Here is a 24,306-nt window from a genome sequence, read left to right on the forward strand (position 1 = left end):
GAATAAAGGGAAAACAAAACTCCAGCGCTATAAAAGGCCATCTTAAAAATGTTATGTTTCATTCAGATTCTACAAAGGCATAAAACACTCAGTGCTGGTGATAGTAAAATACCCGTAATATGTTTTTTCAGTGTTAGTAAATAGCTTGTGCGAAAAGTGCAAGTAACGCAGAACGTTTACATGATGTTTATATTAAGAAATACTTTCCCCCTCTAAAAATGTGTCCCAAACAATTAATGTCAGGTACCCGAGTTGTCTTTCAGATGATTCCGTTCATACATAGCTCAAATGGGCTGGGGCTGGGTGACTGGCGGTGGGGATCCCGGTGGTCAGCATACTGATCACGGCTGCAGAATGCCGGGATGGGGGGGGGGGGGGGGGTCTACCAAGCCCCTTGCGGACTCGGAGGTTCTATTCCCTCTCTGTGGGTGTCGTGGACACCCATGAGTGGGAATAGTCCCTGTTAGTCGGCATGCTGACTACTTTTGATCGCTCGGAATCCCGGCGTTGGCATGGTGACCACCAGGATCCCGAGCGCCAGTCACATGACTGGATCCCGGCTCAAATGGGGAAGTTTTCTTTTTTCACTTGTTTATCACATAACAACATAAGCTTTATTTATTTGTTATTATTATTATTACTACATTTTATTTATAAGGCGCCACAAGTGTTTTGCAGCTCCATACTGATACGCCACACATTAGACAATACAGGGTACGCAGAACTTTACAGTACAGTATCTGAAAAGCTAAAACCGAGCACAGCAAACAATTAGCACCAAAATTCTCAGCACACAATACAGCTGAAATGTAAGGAAACAAAGGAGTCATTGGCGTAGTACTAGGGGTGGGCGGCCGCTGGAAGAGAGAAACGGTAACGAGCGAGAGTAGATGTGGTAGAGACAGTCGCTGCGAGAACAGAAGGGAGAGGACCCCAATCTAGGGGGAAGGGGGAGACAGGCGACATGAGGTGCAAGGAAACGGAAGGTGGCCTGATGACGGGAAGTAAGCGAGGCATACATGGCCAAGGCGTGAGACAGGAGAATGGTCTCAAGACTAGTGTATGTGGAAGGGTAGGCCTTGATGAACAGGTGGGTTTTCAGTGCCCGTTTGAAGCTTTGCAAGGCCGGGGAGAGTCTAAGGGGGATGTCCTATTAGCCCCTGTAAAACATTGGGTGCAAAAAACGTATGTTTTTCCCAATGTTTCACCAAATTTTTTATTTTTGATTATTATTATTATACAGGCTATTCAGATTGATCGCCTGTATTTAAAAAAAAAAACAAAAAAAAAACTGGGCTGTTTCCGGGGATTTTGGTGGCAGGCAAAATAAAATCCCTGATGAACACGGGACAACCTGCAGCATCCCATGCCCGCTACAGCAGCAGCAGGCTGGGACTGCAGGGATGGCTCCGCAGCCTGGAACTTGTAGCGGCCACTCGGCGCGGTGACCCCTGGCGGGGAAGCCGGGGCAGCGCCGTGACCCACAAGGTAGCTTGTTTAGTGAATATTTGGGGTTTAGGCATTGATCTGTCTACATTAATGGTCATAAGTTTGTATAACTGGGGATTAATGCATTCTCTTTGTGTTCATTTAATAGAATAATCTTTCACTGGAACAGTTGGTGTCTGAAGGAAACAGGTAAGTTTGGGACCTTTTTATTGTAGCTGTTAGTCTAATTTATTACAGAAATTTCTGTTCATGAACCCATTAACAATTAGATTAGTGTTTGGCAGTGTTGTCGTCCTATATGTCTTATGCACACCTGTCTACTGTGTGTGTGCTTTTCATCTGCTAGTTATTGCTTGAAGTCAGTGCAGGAACAGTCTGACTAAATCCTGCAGTAGGGTGCTGCCAGGAGATTCCTAATGACGGTCCGGGCAGCTGTACAGGCTGAAGGGTGTGTCCCCGGGGCACTGCTGACTGCAGGCACGCTACCAACCAAATGCACATGCTATGGAGCAGCAACTGTTGCTGCCATTTTCCTGGGCGACAGCACCATTCGCACACCCTTAGTTATGGCCCTCAGCGACAGCTCCATTTGTACACACCTAGTTATAGCCTAGCTTGAAATATGCATTAAAAATCAAATTTACATTTTATGGCATTTTCCCACCTCTATATTTGTGCATTACATTTAAATTCTGCAATTGGGCACACCTTATTTCTTATACTTTCATGTGCAGAGCCAGTATAATGGATTATGTTGGTAAAATCGTGACACAAGAAACGGCATGGCTGACGTGTGAAAAGCACGTTGCTGAAACACTTCTTGGCAGGCACTTTAATTTTCTCAGTACATAACTGAGCGAGCTCTCAAAGATAAAGGGGTATATTCAATTAGGGTCTCAAAGATAAAGGGGTATATTCAATTCGGGTCGGATCCATTCAGACATGCATTTGTCGGAATAGATCCGACAACCGAATTGAGATGAGGGACCCAGAGGAGGAGAGGAGGGGGAGCCGCGGTGAGACCAGCGGTGGCAGACGGAGGAGATCAGCGCTACAGTAGCGCTGCAGGAGGTTGTCTCACAGCCGCCCGACCTCACGGCAGTGTCCACCCGGCTCCAGCAAGCGTGATCTCACTTCCTGGAGCCGGGTGAGCGGCGTGGCTGTGAGACATCCTGCTGCAGCGCTGTGCAGTAGCGCTGCTCTCCTCTGTATGCCCTGTGCCTGTCCCCCGTCTCCCTGCGGCTCCCCCTCCTCTGGGTCCACATCTCAGTCTGACATTTTTTTATGTCTGACTGAGATGGTCGGAAATCCTGTCGAATTTGGCCCCGTTTAACTCAAAAGTACATGAAACGGCAGCTATACCGCCGATTCGCGTACTATTCGACAAGTCGAATTCCACGACTTGTCGAATAAAAACTGCTGGGACTGAATAGGTCGAATCACGATTCGACCTTAAAAAGTCGAAAACTGCCCTCTTTTCGACAGGCGGCAGTTTTCGACCCTAATTGAATATACCCCAAAATATATGAAATCAAGCAACAGATTTGACCACACACGTAAGCGGACAAATTGCACGTTGCGATCAGATGGATCCGCCACGTCTCTACTGGCACCATAGGGTTATAGCAATATTTCAGAAAAGATTTGATTGGTGTGTATTATGGTATTGGGGTTAGGTGACATCATTGTGGATATAAGAGCATGTGTGACCAGCGTTGGTGTAAAAAGTAGTTGGTGTGAGTAGCTCTGTGTCTAAGGACAACACTGCATACATGTAGTCAATGGCAATAGCCTAAACGAAAATGGGTCAATCCTTGTGCTATATATTCTGAAACGTATGTTACATTATTTATATAGTGCCAAAGCATGAAATAATATTGGCACGCCTTCATGGATGTACTGTCTTTGCTGTGATGCACGTCTGCAATGTGTGTGTGCTTATGACTCATTGCAGTAATGCAACTGGATTCAGAGTGCAGCGGGGCGAGCGTAAAGAGTTAGTTCCCTTGCGGGCTCGGAGGCTCGTTGCACTCACCACAGGATCTGTTCCCACTCTATGGGTGTCGTGGACACCCACAAGTGGGAATAGTCCAGTTTTGCCAGGATTCCGGCTGGCAGTATTGTCGGTTGCTGGAATTCCGCCATCTGTATCCTGACCACCGGAATCCCAACAGTTGGCAAATTGAACGTATCTCATGCAACTTGCGTTCTGACAATGCAATGTTAAATCCGTAGTAGTGAGTATTTTTTCGTGTGTGTCCTAAAGCTATAATGCATTGTATTTAGCCTGTGTGTTAGCTTCTCACCGTAAAGGATGCATATTCTCCTATGTATTACAGAACACTGGTTGGGCAGCCTTCAAACGGCGATCAGCAGCTTCATAAAGTGGTGCTTTGCAAGAGGAAAGCCCAGCACCAAACTCCAAGCCCCTCCTATAGAAGAAAACAGCATCCCAAGGGCTGGGGCTGTGACATGGCAAATAAGGAAAATGAGCTGGCAGCCGGAAACCTGCACGAGAAGCTCCAGAACGACAGACACACCTTTGTGTTGAACTCCAGTGACTCCGGCTCTTCTCAGACTGACGGAGCATCAAAGTATAGCAGTTTCTTTGCAGAGGTATTACTATACTCCCATGTACTAAAATGAGCTCTGGCCAGGCATTATAATTATTTATTTATATAATGTCTGTCTTATTACACAGTGCTGTGAACAGAATATGTAATCATTCACATCCATTCCTGCCGCATTGGAGCTTACAGTCTAATTTTCAGAAGCTAATAAACCTGACGGCAATGGTTTATTTTACCGAGGGGCTGCAGCTCCCACCCCCTATAAAACACAGTACACCTGTGAGCCGGGCCCCAATCACAAGAGCACGCATTAGCAGCGGCTTTCCAGTGCAAGTGTTCTCTGTTCAACACATGCCCGACAGGCAGCCACAAGGCGAGATGTTTACTCTGCCACAACGTCGCAGTTAACAAGTAGTGTTTCCAGTGGGAAGCCACACTGTTGCTATTTCTGCAGCCCTACTCGGCTTCTAAGCTGCAGCCGATACAATTGCTAGAAAATGAATAAAGCAAAGAAAAGAACCTGTCAGTCACCAGCTGCCGGGTCTGTGACATTAGGGGGTGTCTGTCACAGTAATCCCAGTGAACGGATCATGTTGAGGGGGCATGGTTATTAACAAGAGAGGCACTCATTAGCTTTGCTTTCTGCTGTCGCGTGAGAGGCACTTTTTCATTCCCTACTTTATTTTTATACAGTTCTGTGTTACTTAGAAGTGCTCCGTGACGTACAAAAAAATGATGTATTATTAAATAAGAAAATTGCTTGTGGTCGATCAAAGACCAGCTATTGCTACTTTGCTTGACCCTTTGTTCTAGCCTTTACTACTTAAAGTGGGGCACACAGTTCTGTGTGGGAGTGTGGTGTGTTTGTTTTGTTTTTACTTATACCCTGATCACACTGCACCAAAAACCCGGTATCGACCCGTTATCTTGCCGGGTCACTGCTGACTTCCCGCCTCGCCTGACCCGGTAATTCAATCTGGGAATAAAGAAGGGTTATTCCTGGGTAAATATCGGGTGAGGCGCATTGTGAACGGGTTATAAAACAGCTGATTGATGTGTGGGAGAATTTTTAAGGAATTGTAACAGTGATCAGTGAGTAACTTTTAATTGATTTCAGCAAATATGTGATTTTCACATGTAAGGCTGCTTTTTACTGGACAGCATGTACTTGCAAATACATTTATTTGTTGTACCTTTTATCCTAACTGCCAGTGTTGCCTGTATAGTTTTATTTCTCTAACGTCCTAAGTGGATGCTGGGGACTCCGTCAGGACCATGGGGTTTAGCGGCTCCGCAGGAGACAGGGCACAATAATAAAAGCTTTAGGATCAGGTGGTGTGCACTGGCTCCTCCCCCTATGACCCTCCTTCAAGCCTCAGTTAGATTTTTGTGCCCGGCCGAGAAGGGTGCAATCTAGGTGGCTCTCCTGAGCTGCTTAGAATAAAAGTTTGTTAGGTTTTTTATTTTCAGTGAGTCCTGCTGGCAACAGGCTCACTGCTACGAGGGACTTAGGGGAGAGAAGTAAACTCACCTGCGTGCAGGATGGATTTGCTTCTTAGGCTACTGGACACCATTAGCTCCAGAGGGAGTCGGAACACAGGTCTCACCCTGGGGTTCGTCCCGGAGCCGTGCCGCCGACCCCCCTTGCAGATGCCGAAGTTGAAGAGGTCCAGAGGTCCAGAAACAGGCGGCAGAAGACTTTCAGTCTTCATAAGGTAGCGCACAGCACTGCAGCTGTGCGCCATTGTTGTCAGCACACTTCATACCAGCGGTCACTGAGGGTGCAGGGCGCTGGGGGGGGCGCCCTGGGCAGCAATGTATTATACCTTTTTTATGGCTAAAATACATCACATATAGCCCTTGAGGCTATATGGATGTATTTAACCCCTGCCAGATCTCACAAACTCCGGGAGAAGAGCCCGCCGTTTTAGGGGGCGGGGCCTATTCTCCTCAGCACACGGCGCCATTTTCCTGCTCAGCTCTGCTGTGAGGAAGGCTCCCAGGCTCTCCCCTGCACTGCACTACAGAAACAGGGTTAAAACAGAGAGGGGGGGCACTTATTTGGCGATATGATTACATATGTGAAAATGCTATAAGGGAAAACACTTGTATAAGGGGTTGTCCCTGTATAATTATAGCGTTTTTGGTGTGTGCTGGCAAACTCTCCCTCTGTCTCCCCAAAGGGCTAGTGGGGTCCTGTCCTCTATCAGAGCATTCCCTGTGTGTGTGCTGTGTGTCGGTACGTGTGTGTCGACATGTAGGAGGACGATGTTGGTGAGGAGGCGGAGCAAATTGCCTGTATTGGTGATGTCACTCTCTAGGGAGTCGACACCGGAATGGATGGCTTATTTAGGAATTACGTGATAATGTCAACACGATGCAAGGTCGGTTGACGACATGAGACGGCCGGCAAACAAATTAGTACCTGTCCAGGCGTCTCAGACACCGTCAGGGGCTTGTAAAAACGCCCATTTACCTCAGTTGGTCGACACAGACACGGACACTGACTTCAGTGTCGACGGTGAAGAAACAAACGTATTTTCCTTTAGGGCCACACGTTACATGTTAAGGGCAATGAAGGAGGTGTTACATATTTCTGATACTACAAGTACCACAAATAAGGGTATTATGTAGGGTGGGAATAATCTACTTGTAGTTTTTCCTGAATCAGATAAATTAAAGTGTGTGATACGTGGGTTTCCTCCGATAGAAAATTATTGGAGGTATACCCTTTCCCGCCAGAAGTAAGGGCGAGTTGGGAAACACACCTTAGGGTGGATAAGGCGCTCACACGCTTATAAAAACAAGTGGCGTTACCGTCTCCAGATACGGCCGCCCTCAAGGAGCCAGCTGATAGGAAGCTGAAGAATATCCTAAAAAGTATATACACACATACTGGTGTTATACTACGACCAGCAATCGCCTCAGCCTGGATGTGCAGCGCTGGGGGGGCTTGGTCGGATTTCCTGACTGAAAATATTGATACCCTTGACAGGAACAATATTTTATTGACTATAGAGCATTTTAAGGATGCATTTCTATATATGCGAGATGCGCAGAGGGATATTTGCATTCTGGCATCAAGAGTAGATGTGATGTCCATATCTGCCAGACGATGTTTATAGACACGACAGTGGTCAGGTGATGCAGATTCCAGACGGCACATGGAAGTATTGCCGTATAAAGGGGCGGTCCATCGGACCTGGTGGCCATGGCAACAGCTGGAAAATCCACTTTTGTTACCCCAAGTCACATCTCAGCAGAAAAGGACACAGTCTTTTCAGTCTCAGTCCTTTCGTACCCAAAAAGGCAGGCGGGCAAAAGGCCAGTCATATCTGCCCAGGGTTAGAGGAAAGGGAAGAAGACTGCAGCAGGCAGCCCATTCCCAGGAACAGAAGTCCTCCACAGCTTCTGCCAAGTCCGCAGCATGACGCTGGGGCCATACAAGCGGACTCGGGTGCGGTGGGGGGTCATCTCAAGAGTTTCAGCACGCAGTGGGCTCACTCGCAAGTGGACTCCTGGATCCTACACGTAGTATCCCAGGTGTACATTGGAAATTCGAGACGTCTTCCCCTCACAAGTTCCTGAAGTCTGCTTTACCAACGTCTCCCTCCGACAGGGAGGCAGTATTGGGAAAAAATTCACAGGCTGTATTCCCAGCAGGTGATAATCAAAGTACCCCTCCTACAACAAGGGAAGGGGTATTATTCCACACTATATTGTGGTACTGAAGCCAAACGGCTCGGTGAGATCTAAAAGATTTGAACAATTACATACAAGGGTTCAAATCAAGATGGAGTCACTCAGAGCAGTGATAGCGAACCAGGACGATATGGTGTCACTGGATATCAGGGGCGCTTACCTACATGTCCAAATTTTGCCCTTCTCACCAAGGGTATCTCAGGTTCGTGGTACAGAACTGTCACTATCAGTTCAGACGCTGCCGTTTGGATTGTCCACGGCACCCCGGGTCTTTACCATGGTAATGGCCGAAATGATGATTCTTCCTAAAAGAAATATGGACGCTTTCCTGATAAGGGCAAGGTCCAGAGAACAGTTGGCGGTCGGAGTAGCACTATCTCAAGTAGTTCTACGACAGCACGAGTGGATTCTAAATATTCCAAAATCGCAGCTTTTTCCGACGTCACGTCTAATGTTCCTAGGAATGATTCTGGACACAGTCCAGAAAAGGATGTTTTCTCCCGGAGAAGGCGGCCAGGGAGTTATCCGAGCTAGTCAGGAACCTCCTAAAACCAGGAAAAGTATCAGTGCATCATTGCACAAGGGTCCTGTGAAAAATGGTGGTTTCTTACAAAGCGATCCCATTCGGTAGATTTCACGCAAGAACCTTTCAGTGGAATCTGCTGGAAAAATGGTCCGGATCGCATCTTCAGATGCATCAGCGGATAACCCTGTCTCCAAGGACAAGGGTGTTTTCTTCTGCGGTGGCTGCAGAGTGCTCATCTATGAAAGGGCCGCAGATTCGACATTCAGGACTGGGTCCTGGTGACCACGGATGCCAGCCTGAGTGGCTGGGGAGCAGTCACACAAGGAAAAAATTTCCAGGGAGTGTGATCAAGTCTGGAGACTTCTCTCCACATAAATATACTGGAGCTAAGGGCAATTTACAAGGCTCTAAGCTTAGCAAGACCTCTGCTTCAAGGTCAGCCGGTATTGATCCAGTGGGACAACATCACGGCAGTCGCCCACGTAAACAGACAGGGCGGCACATGAAGCAGGAGGGAAATGGCAGAAACTGCAAGGATTCTTCGCTGGGCGAAAAATCATGTGATAACACTCTCAGCAGTGTTAATTCCGGGAGTGGAAAACTGGGAAGCAGACTTCCTCAGCAGGCATAACCTCCACCCGGGAGAGTGGGGACTTCAGCGGGAAGTCTTCCACATGATTGTAAACCGTTGGGAAAAACCAAAGGTGGACATGATGGCGTCCCGCCTGAACAAAAAACTAGACAGATATTGCGCCAGGTCAAGGGACCCTCAGGCAATAGCGGTGGACGCTCTGGTAACACTGTGGGTGTACCAGTCAGGGTATGTGTTCCCTCCTATGCATCTCATACCAAAAGTACTGAGAATCATAAGAAGGAGATGAGCAAGAACGATACTCGTGGTTCCGGATGGGTCAAGAAGGACTTGGTACCCGGAACTTCAAGAGATGCTCACGGAAGAACCGTGGCCTCTACCTTTTAAGAGAGGGCCTGCTCCAGCAGGGGCCTTGTCTGTTCCAAGACTTACCGCGGCTGCGTTTGACGGCATGGCAGTTGAACGCCGGATCCTGAAAGGGCATTCCAGATGAAGTCATCCCTACCCTGGTCGAAGCCAGGAAGGATGTAACCGCAAAACATTTTCACCGCATTTGGCAAAAATATGTTGCGTGGTGTGAGGCCAAGAAGGTCCCTACAGAGGAATTCCAACTGGGTCGTTTCCTACATTTCCTGAAAACAGGACTGTCTATGGGCCTAAAATTAGGGTCCATTAAGGTTCAAATTTCGACCCTGTCGAATTTCTTCCAGAAAGAACTGGCTTCAGTGCCTGAAGTTCAGACGTTTGTAAAAGGGGTACTGCATATACAGCCTCCTTTTGTGCCCCCAGTGGCACCTTGGGATCTCAATGTTGTTTTGAGTTTCCTAAAGTCACATTGGTTTGATCCACTCACCACTGTGGAATTAAAATATTTCACATGGAAGGTGAAGATTCTATTAGCCCTGGCTTCAGCCAGGCGTGTGTCAGAATGGGCGGCTTTATCATATAAAAGCCCTTACTTAATTTTCATTCTGACAGGGCAGAATTGAGGACTCGTCCTCAATTTCTCCTTAAGGTGTTTTCTGTTTTTCACATGAACCAACCTATTGTGGTACCTGCGGCTACTAGGGACTTGGAGGACTCCAAGTTACTTGACGTTGTCAGGGCCCTGAAAATGTTTCCAGGACGACTGGAGTCAGAAAATCTGACTCGCTGTTTAGCCTGTATGCACCCAACAAGATCGGTGTTCCTGCTTCTAAGCAGACGATTGCTCGCTGGATTTGTAGTACAATTCAGCTTGCACATTCTGTGGCAGGCTTGCCACAGCCAAAATCAGTAAAAGCCCATTCCACAAGGAAGTGGGCTCATCTTGGGCGGCTGCCCGAGGGGTCTCGGCTTTACAACTTTGCCGAGCTGCTACTTGGTCAGGGGCACACCCTGACTGAGGAGGACCTGGAGTTCTCTCATTCGGTGCTGCAGAGTCATCCGCACTCTCCCGCCCGTTTGGGAGCTTTGGTATAATCCCCATGGTCCTGACGGAGTCCCCAGCATCCACTTAGGACGTTAGAGAAAATAAGAATTTACTTACCGATAATTCTATTTCTCGTAGTCCGTAGTGGATGCTGGGCGCCCATCCCAAGTGCGGATTGTCTGCAATACTTGTACATAGTTATTGTTACAAAAATCGGGTTATTCTTGTTGTGAGCCATCTTTTCAGAGGCTCCTTCGTTGTTATCATACTGTTAACTGGGTTCAGATCACAGGTTGTACGGTGTGATTGGTGTGGCTGGTATGAGTCTTACCCGGGATTCAATATCCTTCCTTATTATGCACGCTCGTCCGGGCACAGTATCCTAACTGAGGCTTGGAGGAGGGTCATAGGGGGAGGAGCCAGTGCACACCACCTGATCCTAAAGCTTCTATTATTGTGCCCTGTCTCCTGCGGAGCCGCTAAACCCCATGGTCCTGACGGAGTCCCCAGCATCCACTACGGACTACGAGAAATAGAATTATCGGTAAGTAAATTCTTATTTTTTCAGGCCATTGGTGCTCATTGTGCACACAGGTAATTCTATAGCCAAAAGACAGTTGGCGGTATCCCACTCCTGTTTTGAGACCAGTTGTATTTATTACAGGTAGTAGACCTCTGGGCAAATGAGGGAAGCTAAACATTTAAACTGAGGGCCTCTACACAGGTGTGGCTCATATCTTGTAGAGCACAGGTTCTCAAACTCGGTCCTCAGGACCCCACACGGCTCATGGTTTCGAGGTCACCTGTAGATTTTTAAAATGTGACAGTTGGTGATGCACAGTGCAGCTGCTGGATGACCTGGAAAACGTGAACCGTGTGGGGTCCTGAGGACCGAGTTTGAGAACCACTGTTGTAGAGTGATGGATAAAACCATGCACTGTCTGATAACTATAGCTAGTATTGTTGCAAGAGGTGACCGCGGTGACTTTGAGGGGCGCTTTTGGCAGGGGCTTCAGTGACCAAGATAACTCAACATGCTGTTGTTTTTATGAGCAATGGTGTCTATTTTGAGAGCACCGGTTTCAAGGGAACTTCAGTTCCGCTTTTGGCTCAAATGTAACTGTACTGCTGGGTACATGTGTTTCAGAATGCCATGTACATGGTGCGGATTAAGCAGTGATGACGATGGCCACAGACTGCTACATCTGTGCCTAAGGAAGAGATCCGTTTGCCATGTGACCACACCAGGTTAAGGCCCAGATTCATCAAGCTTTGGAGAGTGATTAAGTACCAACCAATCAGCTCCTGTCATTTTTCAAACAGCCTGTAACATGACAGTTAGGAGCTGATTGGCTGGTAGCTTATCACTGTGCAGTTTATCACTCTCCGAGGCTTGATAAATCTGGGCCTAAGTGTCATTAGGTTTTCATATACTTTTTTTTTTTTTTTTAACATTTTAGAAACTTTGTATTTTAAGATACCTTCATAATTTTCCAAGTTTTACAATGTCTAATTACCTGTTATGTTGAATTTAAGGTGGACTGTTTTTAATTTGTTTATAGGTCTCTAGAGATCATGAAACAATGGCCCAGGTTCTTTTCAGCAGGAATCTCAGGCTAAATGTAGCCCTCACATTTTGGAGGAAACGCAGCGTGAATGAACTCATAGCCTATCTAGTCAGGTATTTCACTGTGACCATGCTGTACGTCTATGAAAATGTCATTGTAATTGGTGTCGGAATAGTGATTATTGATCACAACTACAAAAAAAAAAGCAAAAGAATTGCATCGTGGTGTGAGGAGCAACATTTCTCCATATTCAGTTTACCACTAGTGGGTATATTCAATTAAAGTCTGATCCGTTCCGACGTTCATTTGTCAGAATGGATCCGACCTGGCCTATTCAATGGACATCTCAATTCGACAGGCTATATCTGTAGTGCTGCTCTCCCCCGTCCCTCCTGTCTCACAGCCGCCGCCCCGTCCCTCCTGTCTCACAGCCGCCGCCCCGTCCCTCCTGTCTCACAGCCGCCGCCCCGTCCCTCCTGTCTCACAGCCGCCGCCCCGTCCCTCCTGTCTCACAGCCGCCGCCCCGTCCCTCCTGTCTCACAGCCGCCGCCCCGTCCCTCCTCTCTCACAGCCGCCGCTCCGTCTCCCCCTCTCTCACAGCCGCCGCTCACCTCGTCCCCGCCTCGGCTCTCCCCGTCTCCGGCGCTGCAATCCCCATCTCAGTTCGACTTTTTTTAAAGTCGAACTGAGATGATCGAAAAGGGGGCCAAAACCTGTCTGCAGCTATTCCGCCGATCCACGTGCTTTTCGACAAGTCGAATTCCACGACTTGTCAAATAGGACTGAATAGGTTGAATGACGATTCGACCTTAAAAAGTCGAAAACTGCTGTCTTTTCGACAGACGGCAGTTTTCGACATCAATTGAATATACCCCTTAAACACACATATTGGGTAAAGTAATTGACAGAAATCGATGAATTCAAATGGATGTATTCTAACATATTTTCTCTGACGTCCTAGTGGATGCTGGGAACTCCGTAAGGACCATGGGGAACAGCGGCTCCGCAGGAGACTGGGCACAAAAGTAAAGCTTTAGGACTACCTGGTGTGCACTGGCTCCTCCCCCTATGACCCTCCTCCAAGCCTCAGTTAGATTTTTGTGCCCGGCCGAGAAGGGTGCACACTAGGGGCTCTCCTGAGCTTCTTAGTGAAAGTTTAGTTTTAGGTTTTTTATTTTCAGTGAGACCTGCTGGCAACAGGCTCACTGCATCGAGGGACTAAGGGGAGAAGAAGCGAACTCACCTGCGTGCAGAGTGGATTGGGCTTCTTAGGCTACTGGACACCATTAGCTCCAGAGGGACCGAACACAGGCCCAGCCTCGGAGCTCGGTCCCAGAGCCGCGCCGCCGGCCCCCTTACAGAGCCAGAAGCAAGAAGAGGTCCGGAAAAATCGGCGGCAGAAGACATCCTGTCTTCACCAAGGTAGCGCACAGCACTGCAGCTGTGCGCCATTGCTCCTCAGCACACTTCGGTCACTGAGGGTGCAGGGCGCTAGGGGGGGGCGCCCTGAGCAGCAATAAAAACACCTTGGCTGGCGAAAATACATCACATATAGCCCCCAGGGCTATATGGATGAATTTTAACCCCTGCCAGATTCCACAGAAAAACAGGAGAAAAGGCCGCCGAGAAGGGGGCGGAGCCTATCTCCTCAGCACACTGGCGCCATTTTCTCTCACAGCTCCGTTGGAGGGAAGCTCCCTGGCTCTCCCCTGCAGTTACTACACTACAGAAAGGGGTTAAAAAAGAGAGGGGGGCACTAATTAGGCGCAGTATAACAATACAGCAGCTATAAGGGGAAAAACACTTATATAAGGTTATCCCTGTATATATATATATATATATAATGTGTGTGCTGGCATACTCTCCCTCTGTCTCCCCAAAGGGCTAGTGGGGTCCTGTCCTCTATCAGAGCATTCCCTGTGTGTGTGCTGTGTGTCGGTACGTTGTGTCGACATGTATGAGGAGGAAAATGAGGTGGAGGCGGAGCAATTGCCTGTAACAGAGATGTCACCCCCTAGGGAGTCGACACCTGAGTGGATGAGCTTATGGAAGGAATTATGTGACAGTGTCAGCTCTTTACAAAAGATTGATGACATGAGACAGCCGGCGACTCAGCCTGTGCCTGTCCAGGTGTCTCAAAAGCCATTTGGGGCTCTAAAACGCCCGTTACTGCAGATGGCAGATACAGACACGGATACTGACTCCAGTGTCGACGATTAAGAGACGAATGTGACTTCCAGTAGGGCCACACGTTACATGATTGAGGCTATGGAAAATGTTTTTACACATTTCTGATAATACCAGTACCACTAAAAAGGGTATTATGTTGGGTGAGAAAAAACTGCCTGTAGTTTTTCCTGCATCTGAGGAATTAAATGAAGTGTGTGATGATGCGTGGGTTTCCCCCGATAAAAACTGTTAATTCCTAAAAAGTTATTAGCATCATACCCCTTCCCGCCAGAGGATAGGGCACGTTGGGAAACACCCCTTAGGGTGAATAAAGCGCTCACACGCTTGTCTAAACAGGTGGCACTACCGTCCCCGGATACGGCCGCCCTTAAGGAACCTGCTGACAGCAGTAAAATATCCTAAAATGTATATACACTCACACGGGTGTGATACTGCGACCAGCAATCGCCTCAGCCTGGATGTGCAGTGCTGGGGTGGCTTGGTCGGATTCCCTGACTGACAATATTGATACCCTAGATAGGGACAGTATATTACTAACTATAGAGCATTTAAAAGATGCATTTCTATATATGCGTGATGCACAGAGGGATATTTGCCGACTGGCATCAAGAGTAAGTGCGCTGTCCATTTCTGCCAGAAGAGGGTTATGGACAAGACCGTGGTCAGGTGATGCTGATTCCAAAAGGCATATGGAAGTATCGCCTTATAAAAGGGAGGAGTTATTTGGGGTAGGTCTAACAGACCTGGTGGCCACGGCAACGGCTGGAAAATCCACATTTTTACCCCAGGTAGCTTCTCAACCTAAGAAGACGCCGTATTATCAGGCGCAGTCCTTTAGGCCCCATAAGGGCAAGCGGGCAAAAGGCGCCTCATTTCTGCCCCGTGGCAGAGGGAGAGGAAAAAGGCTGCAGCAAACAGCCAATTCCCAGGAACAAAAGCCCTCTCCCGCCTCCGCAAAGTCCTCAGCATGACGCTGGGGCTTTACAAGCGGTCTCCGGCACGGTGGGGGCCCGTCTCAAGAAATTCGAGACGTCTCCCCCTCGCCGTTTCATAAAGTCTGCTTTACCGACGTCTCCCTCAGACAGGGAGACAGTATTGCAAGCCATTCACAGGCTGTATTCCCAGCAGGTGATAATCAAGGTACCCCTCCTGCAACAGGGAAAGGGGTACTATTCCACACTATTTGTGGTACCGAAGCCGGACGGCTCGGTGAGACCAATTTTAAATCTAAAATCCTTGAACACTTACATACAAAGGTTCAAATTCAAGATGGAGTCACTCAGAGCAGTGATTGCAAACCTGGAAGAAGGGGACTATATGGTCTCTCTGGACATCAAAGATGCTTACCTACATGTCCCAATTTATCCTTCTCCAAGGGTACCTCAGGTTTGTGGTACAGAACTGTCACTATCAGTTTCAGACGCTGCCGTTTGGATTGTCCACGGCACCCCGGGTCTTTACCAAGGTAATGGCCGAAATGATGATACTCCTTCGAAAGAAGAGAGTTTTAGTTATCCCTTACTTGGACGATCTCCTGATAAGGGCAAGATCCAGGGAACAGTTGGAAGTCGGGGTAGCACTATCTCAGATAGTGCTGCGGCAGCACGGTTGGATTCTCAATATTCCAAAATCGCAGCTGATCCCGACGACACGCCTTCTATTCCTAGGGATGATCCTGGACACAGTCCAGAAAAAGGTGTTTTCTCCCGGAGGAGAAAGCCAGGGAGTTATCCGAACTAGTCAGAAACCTCCTAAAACCAGGCCAAGTGTCAGTGCATCAGTGCACAAGGGTCCTGGGAAAAATGGTGGCTTCCTACGAAGCAATTCCATTTGGCAGATTCCACGCAAGAACTTTCCAGTGGGACCTGCTGGACAAATGGTCCGGATCGCATCTTGAGATGCATCAGCGGATAACCCTGTCACCAAAGACAAGGGTGTCTCTCCTGTGGTGGTTGCAGAGTGCTCATCTTCTAGAGGGCCGCAGATTCGGCATTCAGGACTGGGTCCTGGTGACCACGGATGCCAGCCTGCGAGGCTGGGGAGCAGTCACACAGGGAAGAAATTTCCAGGGCTTGTGGTCAAGCCTGGAGACATCACTTCACATAAATATTTTGGAGCTAAGGGCCATTTACAATGCCCTAAGCCAAGCAAGACCTCTGCTTCAAGGTCAGCCGGTGCTGATCCAGTCGGACAACATCACGGCAGTCGCCCACGTAAACAGACAGGGCGGCACAAGAAGCAGGAGGGCAATGGCAGAAGCTGCAAGGATTTTTCGCTGGGCGGAAAATCATGTGATAGCATTGTCAGCAGTGTTCATTCCGGGAGTGGACAACTGGGAAGCAGACTTCCTCAGCAGGCACGACCTCCACCCGGGAGAGTGGGGACTTCACCCAGAAGTCTTCCACATGATTGTAAACCATTGGGAAAAACCAAAGGTGGACATGATGGCGTCCCGCCTAAACAAAAAATTGGACAGGTATTGCGCCAGGTCAAGGGACCCTCAGGCAATAGCTGTGGACGCTCTGGTAACACCGTGGGTGTACCAGTCAGTGTATGTGTTCCCTCCTCTTCCTCTCATACCAAAAGTACTGAGAATTATAAGACGGAGGGGAGTAAGAACTATACTCGTGGCTCCGGATTGGCCAAGAAGGACTTGGTACCCGGAACTTCAAGAGATGCTCACGGAGGACCCGTGGCCTCTACCTCTAAGAAGGGACCTGCTCCAGCAAGGACCCTGTCTATTCCAAGACTTACCGTGGCTGCGTTTGACGGCAGGGCGGTTGAACGCCGGATCCTGAAGGAAAAAGGCATTCCGGATGAAGTCATCCCTACCCTGGTCAAGCCAGGAAGGATGTAACCGCAAAGCATTATCACCGCATTTGGCGAAAATATGTTGCGTGGTGCGAGGCCAGTAAGGCCCCGATGGAGGAATTTCAACTAGGTCGATTCCTGCATTTCCTGTAAACAGGAGTGTCTATGGGCCTAAAATAGGGGTCCATTAAGGTTCAAATTTCGGCCCTGTCAATTTTCTTCCAGAAAGAACTAGCTTCACTACCTGAAGTTCAGACGTCTGTAAAAGGGGTACTGCATATACAGCCTCCTTTTGTGCCTCCAGTGGCACCTTGGGATCTCAATGTAGTTTTGGGGTTCCTAAAGTCACATTGGTTTGAACCACTTGAATCTGTGGAGTTAAAATATCTCACATGGAAAGTGGTCATGTTGTTAGCCCTGGCCTCGGCCAGGCACGTGTCAGAATTGGCGGGCTTTATCCTGTAAAAGCCCTTATCTGATCTTCCATTCAGACAGGGCGGAATAGAGGACTCGTCCTCATTTTCTCCCTAAGGTGGTTTCAGTGTTTCATCTGAACCAACCTATTGTGGTACCTGCGGCTACTAGTGACTTGGAGGACTCCAAGTTGTTGGACGTAGTCAGGGCCTTGAAAATATGTTTCCAGGACGGCTGGAGTCAGGAAATCTGACTCGCTGTTTATCCTGTATTCACCCAACAAGCTGGGTGCTCCTGCTTCTAAGCAGACTATTGCTCGATGGATTTGTAGTACAATTCAGCTTGCACATTCTGTGGCAGGCCTGCCACAGCCAAAATCTGTAAAAGCCCATTCCGCAAGGAAGGTGGGCTCATCTTGGGCGGCTGCCCGAGGGGTCTCGGCGTTACAACTTTGCCGAGCAGCTACTTGGTCAGGGGCAAACACGTTTGCTAAATTCTACAAATTTGATACCCTGGCTGAGGAGGACCTGGAGTTCTCTCATTCGGTGCTGCAGAGTCATCCGCACTCTCCCGCCCGTTTGGGAGCTTTGGTATAATCCCCATGGTCCTTACGGAGTTCCCAGCATCCACTAGGACGTCAGAGAAAATAAGAATTTACTTACCGATAATTCTATTTCTCATAGTCCGTAGTGGATGCTGGGCGCCCATCCCAAGTGCGGATTGTCTGCAATACTTGTACATAGTTATTGTTACAAAAATCGGGTTATTCTTGTTGTGAGCCATCTTTTCAGAGGCTCCTTCGTTGTTATCATACTGTTAACTGGGTTCAGATCACAGGTTGTACGGTGTGATTGGTGTGGCTGGTATGAGTCTTACCCGGGATTCAAAATCCTTCCTTATTGTGTACGCTCGTCCGGGCACAGTATCCTAACTGAGGCTTGGAGGAGGGTCATAGGGGGAGGAGCCAGTGCACACCAGGTAGTCCTAAAGCTTTACTTTTGTGCCCAGTCTCCTGCGGAGCCGCTGTTCCCCATGGTCCTTACGGAGTTTCCAGCATCCACTACGGACTACGAGAAATAGAATTATCGGTAAGTAAATTCTTATTTCTCTGACGTCCTAGTGGATGCTGGGACTCCGTAAGGACCATGGGGAATAGCGGCTCCGCAGGAGACAGGGCACAAGAATAAAAGCTTTAGGATCAGGTGGTGTGCACTGGCTCCTCCCCCTATGACCCTCCTCCAAGCCTCAGTTAGATTTTTGTGCCCGAACGAGAAGGGTGCAGGCTAGGTGGCTCTCCTGAGCTGCTTAGAATAAAAGTGTATTTTAGGTTTTTTATTTTCAGTGAGTCCTGCTGGCAACAGGCTCACTGCATCGTGGGACTAAGGGGAGAAGAAACGGACTCACCTGCGTGCAGAGTGGATCGGGTTTCTTAGGCTACTGGACATTAGCTCCAGAGGGACGATCACAGGTTCAGCCTGGATGGGTCCCGGAGCCGCGCCGCCGGCCCCCTTACAGAGCCAGAAGAGCGAAGAGGTCCGGAAAATCGGCGGCAGAAGACGATCCTGTCTTCAGATAAGGTAGCGCACAGCACCGCAGCTGTGCGCCATTGCTCTCAGCACACTTCACACTCCGGTCACTGAGGGTGCAGGGCGCTGGGGGGGCAGCGCCCTGAGACGCAATAAATCGATAAAAACCTTATATGGCTTAAATAAATGCATCACATATAACTCCTGGGCTATATGGATGCATTTAACCCCTGCCAAAACATACAGAAAAACGGATGATAGGCTCCGCCCCTTTCTCGGCGTCCTTATCTCCTCAGCACACTGGCGCCATTTTCCCTCACAGCTCAGTTGGAGGGAAGCTCCCTGGCTCTCCCCTGCAGTCACTACACTACAGAAAGGGGTTAAAAAAGAGAGGGGGGCACAAATTAGGCGCAGTATAAACAATACAGCAGCTATAAAGGGAAAAACACTTATATAAGGTTATCCCTGTATATATATAGCGCTCTGGTGTGTGCTGGCAAACTCTCCCTCTGTCTCCCCAAAGGGCTAGTGGGTCCTGTCCTCTATCAGAGCATTCCCTGTGTGTGTGTGCTGTGTGTCGGTACGTTTGTGTCGACATGTATGAGGAGAAAAATGATGTGGAGACGGAGTAGAGTGTCTGTAATAGTGTTGTCACCCCCTAGGGGGTCGACACCTGAGTGGATGTACTGTTGAAATTGCGTGACAGTGTCAGCTTTGTATAAAAGACAGTGGTTGACATGAGACAGCCGGCTACTCAGCTTGTGCATGTCCAGACGTCTCATACAGGGGCTCTAAAGCGCCCGTTACCTCAGATACAGATGCCGACACGGATACTGACTCCTGTGTCGACGGTGAAGAGACAACCGTGATTTCCAATAGGGCCACACATTGCATGATTGAGGCAATGGAAAATGTTTACAATTTTCTGATAATATGAATACCACCAAAAAAAAGGGGTATTATGTTTGGTGAGGAAAAACTTCCTGTAGTTTTCCTGAATCTGAAAAATAAAATGAGGTGTGTGATGATGCGTGGGTTTCCCCCCGATAACAATTGATAATTTCTAAAAAGTTATTGGCAGTATACCTTTTCCCGCCAGAGGTTAGGGTGCGTTGGGAAACAGCCCCTACAGGGGCTAAGGCGCTCACACGCTTGTAAGAACAAGGGCTCTACCCTCTCTTGAGATGGCCGCCCTTAAGGATCCTGCTGATAAAAAGCAGGAGGGTATCCTAAAATGTATTTACACACATACTGGTGTTATACTGCGACCAGCAATCGCCTCAGCCTGGATGTGCAGTGCTGGGTTGGCGTGGTCGGATTCCCTGACTGGAAATATTGATATCCTAGATAAGGACAGTATATTATTGCCTATAGAGCAATTAAAAGATGCATTTCTATATATGCATGATGCACAGCGGAATATTTGCCGACTGGCATCAAGTATAAGTGCGTTGTATTCTACCAGTAAAGTGGTCAGGGATTCCAAACGGCATTTGGAAGTATTGCCTTAAAAAAGGGGATGTACCCTAGGTCACCTCTCAAAATAAGACGCCGTATTATCAGGCGCAGTCCTGGTTGGCAAGCGGACAAAAGGGTTCCTCTTTTCTGCTCGTGACAGAGGGAGAGGAAAATGGCTGCAGAGATCAGCCAGTTCCCAGGAACAGAAACCCTTTTCCGCCTCTGCCAAGCCCTCAGTATGACGCTAGGGCTTTACAAGTTCAGGCACGGTGGGGGCCCGTTCTCAGTGAATTTCAGTGCGCAGTGGGCTCACTCGCAAGTAGACCCCTGGATCCTTCAGGTAATATTTCAGGGGTACAAATTGGAATTCGAGACGTATTCCCCTCGCCGTTTCCAAAAGTCTGTTTTACCGACGTCTCCCGCTGACAGGGAGGCAGTTTTGGAAGCCATTCACAAGCTGTATTCCCAGCAGGTGATAATTAAGGTACCCCTCCTGCAACAGGGAACGGGGTATTATTCCACACTATTGTGGTACCGAAGCCAGACGGCTCGGTGAGACCGATTTTAAAATCTAAAATCTTGGAACACTTACATACAAGGTTCAAATTCAAAATTGAGTCACTCAGAGCAGTGATTGCAAACCTGGAAGAAGGGGACTACATGATGTCTCGGGACATCAAGGATGCTTACCTTCATGTCAAAAATTTACCCTTCTCACCAAGGGTATCTCAGGTTATGGTACAGAACTGTCACTATCAGTTCAGACGCTGCCGTAGGGATGGTCCACGGCACCCCGGGTCTTTACTGAGGTAATGACCGAAATGATGATATTCCTTCGAAGGAAGGGAATTTTAGTTATCCTTTACTTGGACGATTCCCTGATAAGGGTAAGATCCAGGGAACAGTTGGAGATCGGTGTAGCACTATCTCAGGTAGTGTTGCGGCAGCACGATTGGATTCTCAATATTCTAAAATCGCAGCTGGTTCCGACGACTTGTCTTCTGTTCCTAGGGATGATCCTGGACACAGTCCAGAGAGAAGGTGTTTCTCCCGGAGGAGAAAGCCAGGGAGTTATCCGAGCTAGTCAGGAACCTCCTAAAACCGAACCAAGTCTCAGTGCTTCAATGCACAAGGGTTCTGGGTAAAAATGGTGGCTTCCTACGAAGCAATCCCATTCGGCAGATTCCACGCAAGACTTTCCAGTGGAACCTACTGGACAAATGGTCCGGGTCGCATCTTCAGATGCATCAGCGGATAACCCTGTCACCAGGGACAAGGGTATCCCTCCTGTGGTGGTTGCAGAGTGCTCATCTTCTAGAGGGCCGCAGATTCGGCATTCGGGACTGGGTCCTGGTGACCACGGACGCCAGCCTGAGAGGCTGGGGAGCAGTCACACAGGGGAAAAAATTTCCAGGGCTTGTGGTCAAGCATGGAAACATCTCTTCATATAAACATTCTGGAACTAAGGGCCATTTACAATGCCCTAAGTCAAGCAAAACCCCTGCTTCAGGGTCAGGCGGTATTGATCCAATCGGACAACATCACGTCAGTTGCCCACGTAAACAGACAGGGCGGCACGAGAAGCAGGAGGGCAATGGCAGAAGCTGCAAGGATTCTTCGCTGGGCGGAAAATCATGTGATAGCACTGTCAGCAGTGTTCATTCCGGGAGTGGACAACTGGGAAGCAGACTTCCTCAGCAGACATGACCTTCACCCGGGAGAGTGGGGACTTCACCCAGAAGTCTTCCACCTGATTGTAAACCGTTGGGAAAAACCAAAGGTGGACATGATGGCGTCCCGTCTAAACAAAAAACTAGACAGATATTGCGCCAGGTCAAGGGACCCTCAGGCAATAGCGGTGGACGCTCTGGTAACACCGTGGGTGTACCAGTCAGTGTATGTGTTCCCTCCTCTGCCTCTCATACCAAAAGTACTGAGAATCATAAGAAGGAGAGGAGTAAGAACGATACTCGTGGTTCCGGATTGGCCAAGAAGGACTTGGTACCCGGAACTTCAAGAGATGCTCACGGAAGACCCGTGGCCTCTACCTCTAAGAAAGGACCTGCTCCAGCAGGGGCCTTGTCTGTTCCAAGACTTACCGCGGCTGCGTTTGACGGCATGGCGGTTGAACGCCGGATCCTGAAGGAAAAAGGCATTCCAGATGAAGTCATCCCTACCCTGGTCAAAGCCAGGAAGGATGTAACCGCAAAACATTATCACCGCATTTGGCGAAAATATGTTGCGTGGTGTGAGGCCAAGAAGGCCCCTACAGAGGAATTTCAACTGGGTCGTTTCCTCCATTTCCTGCAAACAGGACTGTCTATGGGCCTAAAATTAGGGTCCATTAAGGTTCAAATTTCGGCCCTGTCGATTTTCTTCCAGAAAGAACTGGCTTCAGTACCTGAAGTTCAGACATTTGTAAAAGGGGTACTGCATATACAACCTCCTTTTGTGCCTCCAGTGGCACCTTGGGATCTCAATGTTGTTTTGAGGTTCCTTAAGTCACATTGGTTTGAAACACTCACCACTGTGGACTTAAAATATCTCACATGGAAGGTGACGATGCTGTTAGCCCTGGCTTCAGCCAGGCGTGTGTCAGAATTGGCGGCTTTATCATATAAAAGCCCTTACTTAATCTTTCATTCTGACAGGGCAGAATTGAGGACTCGTCCTCAATTTCTCCCTAAGGTGGTTTCTGCTTTTCACATGAACCAACCTATTGTGGTGCCTGCGGCTACTAGGGACTTGGAGGACTCCAAGTTACTTGACGTTGTCAGGGCCCTGAAAATATATGTTTCCAGGACGGCTGGAGTCAGAAAATCTGACTCGCTGTTTATCCTGTATGCACCCAACAAGCTGGGTGCTCCTGCTTCTAAGCAGACGATTGCTCGTTGGATTTGTAGTACAATTCAGCTTGCACATTCTGTGGCAGGCCTGCCACAGCCAAAATCTGTAAAAGCCCATTCCACAAGGAAAGTGGGTTCATCTTGGGCGGCTGCCCGAGGGGTCTCGGCTTTACAACTTTGCCGAGCAGCTACTTGGTCAGGGGCAAACACGTTTGCTAAATTCTACAAATTTGATACCCTGGCTGAGGAGGACCTGGAGTTCTCTCATTCGGTGCTGCAGAGTCATCCGCACTCTCCCGCCCGTTTGGGAGCTTTGGTATAATCCCCATGGTCCTTACGGAGTCCCAGCATCCACTAGGACGTCAGAGAAAATAAGATTTTACTTACCGATAAATCTATTTCTCGTAGTCCGTAGTGGATGCTGGGCGCCCATCCCAAGTGCGGATTGTCTGCAATACTTATACATAGTTATTGTTAACTAAATCGGGTTATTGTTGTTGTTGTTGTGAGCCATCTTTCCGAGGCTCCTTCGTTGTTATCATACTGTTAACTGGGTTCAGATCACAAGTTGTACGGTGTGATTGGTGTGGCTGGTATGAGTCTTACCCGGGATTCAATATCCTTCCTTATTATGTACGCTCGTCCGGGCACAGTATCCTAACTGAGGCTTGGAGGAGGGTCATAGGGGGAGGAGCCAGTGCACACCACCTCATCCTAAAGCTTTTATTCTTGTGCCCTGTCTCCTGCGGAGCCGCTATTCCCCATGGTCCTTACGGAGTCCCAGCATCCACTACGGACTACGAGAAATAGATTTATCGGTAAGTAAAATCTTATTTTTTTTAGTAAAAGCAGAGACTAGAGTATTGCGTGTAAGTTACAAATAATGCGAAATAGCTGCAAAACGTATTTGCACTATTTAAAAAAAAAAAAAAATAGCACGTTGCCCCCGTTTTCCGGGTGTGGTGAGGCCAAGGACTGAGTCGCGAGACGCAGTTACTTTGGCCCCGCAAGCCGCACTGTGACGGCAAAGCTGGGAATTTAATGGAGTAATCGCCGGCTGTGGTTAGTCACAGGCCGGGATGCCATGTAGCAAGCCATGTTGCAGCAAAGATGAGCGCGATTACATCTGTGCTCTCGTAAACTACATCTGTACGTCAAAAAATAGCTTAGCTGAAAACTAGAGCAACGTTGGTTAAATTGGACAAAAACGCCCACTGAATCTTTCCATATGCTAACATTGGCT

At 48.5% G+C, this 24,306-nt stretch overlaps 1 protein-coding gene across 2 annotated transcripts in view; it reads left to right on the forward strand.

Annotated features, from left to right (window-relative positions):
- Window positions 1-24,306, forward strand: part of KATNBL1 (katanin regulatory subunit B1 like 1) — an 82,451-nt gene that overhangs the window by 26,684 nt on the left and 31,461 nt on the right. For both annotated transcript variants that reach the window (XM_063948198.1, XM_063948199.1), the window contains exons 3-5: window positions 1,598-1,638; window positions 3,789-4,065; window positions 11,813-11,931. In XM_063948198.1, the coding sequence (XP_063804268.1) occupies window positions 1,598-1,638; window positions 3,789-4,065; window positions 11,813-11,931 (437 nt within the window). The remainder of the gene's footprint in view (window positions 1-1,597; window positions 1,639-3,788; window positions 4,066-11,812; window positions 11,932-24,306) is intronic.

Source organism: Pseudophryne corroboree, chromosome 12, assembly GCF_028390025.1.
Source record: "Pseudophryne corroboree isolate aPseCor3 chromosome 12, aPseCor3.hap2, whole genome shotgun sequence".
NCBI lineage: Eukaryota > Metazoa > Chordata > Amphibia > Anura > Myobatrachidae > Pseudophryne > Pseudophryne corroboree.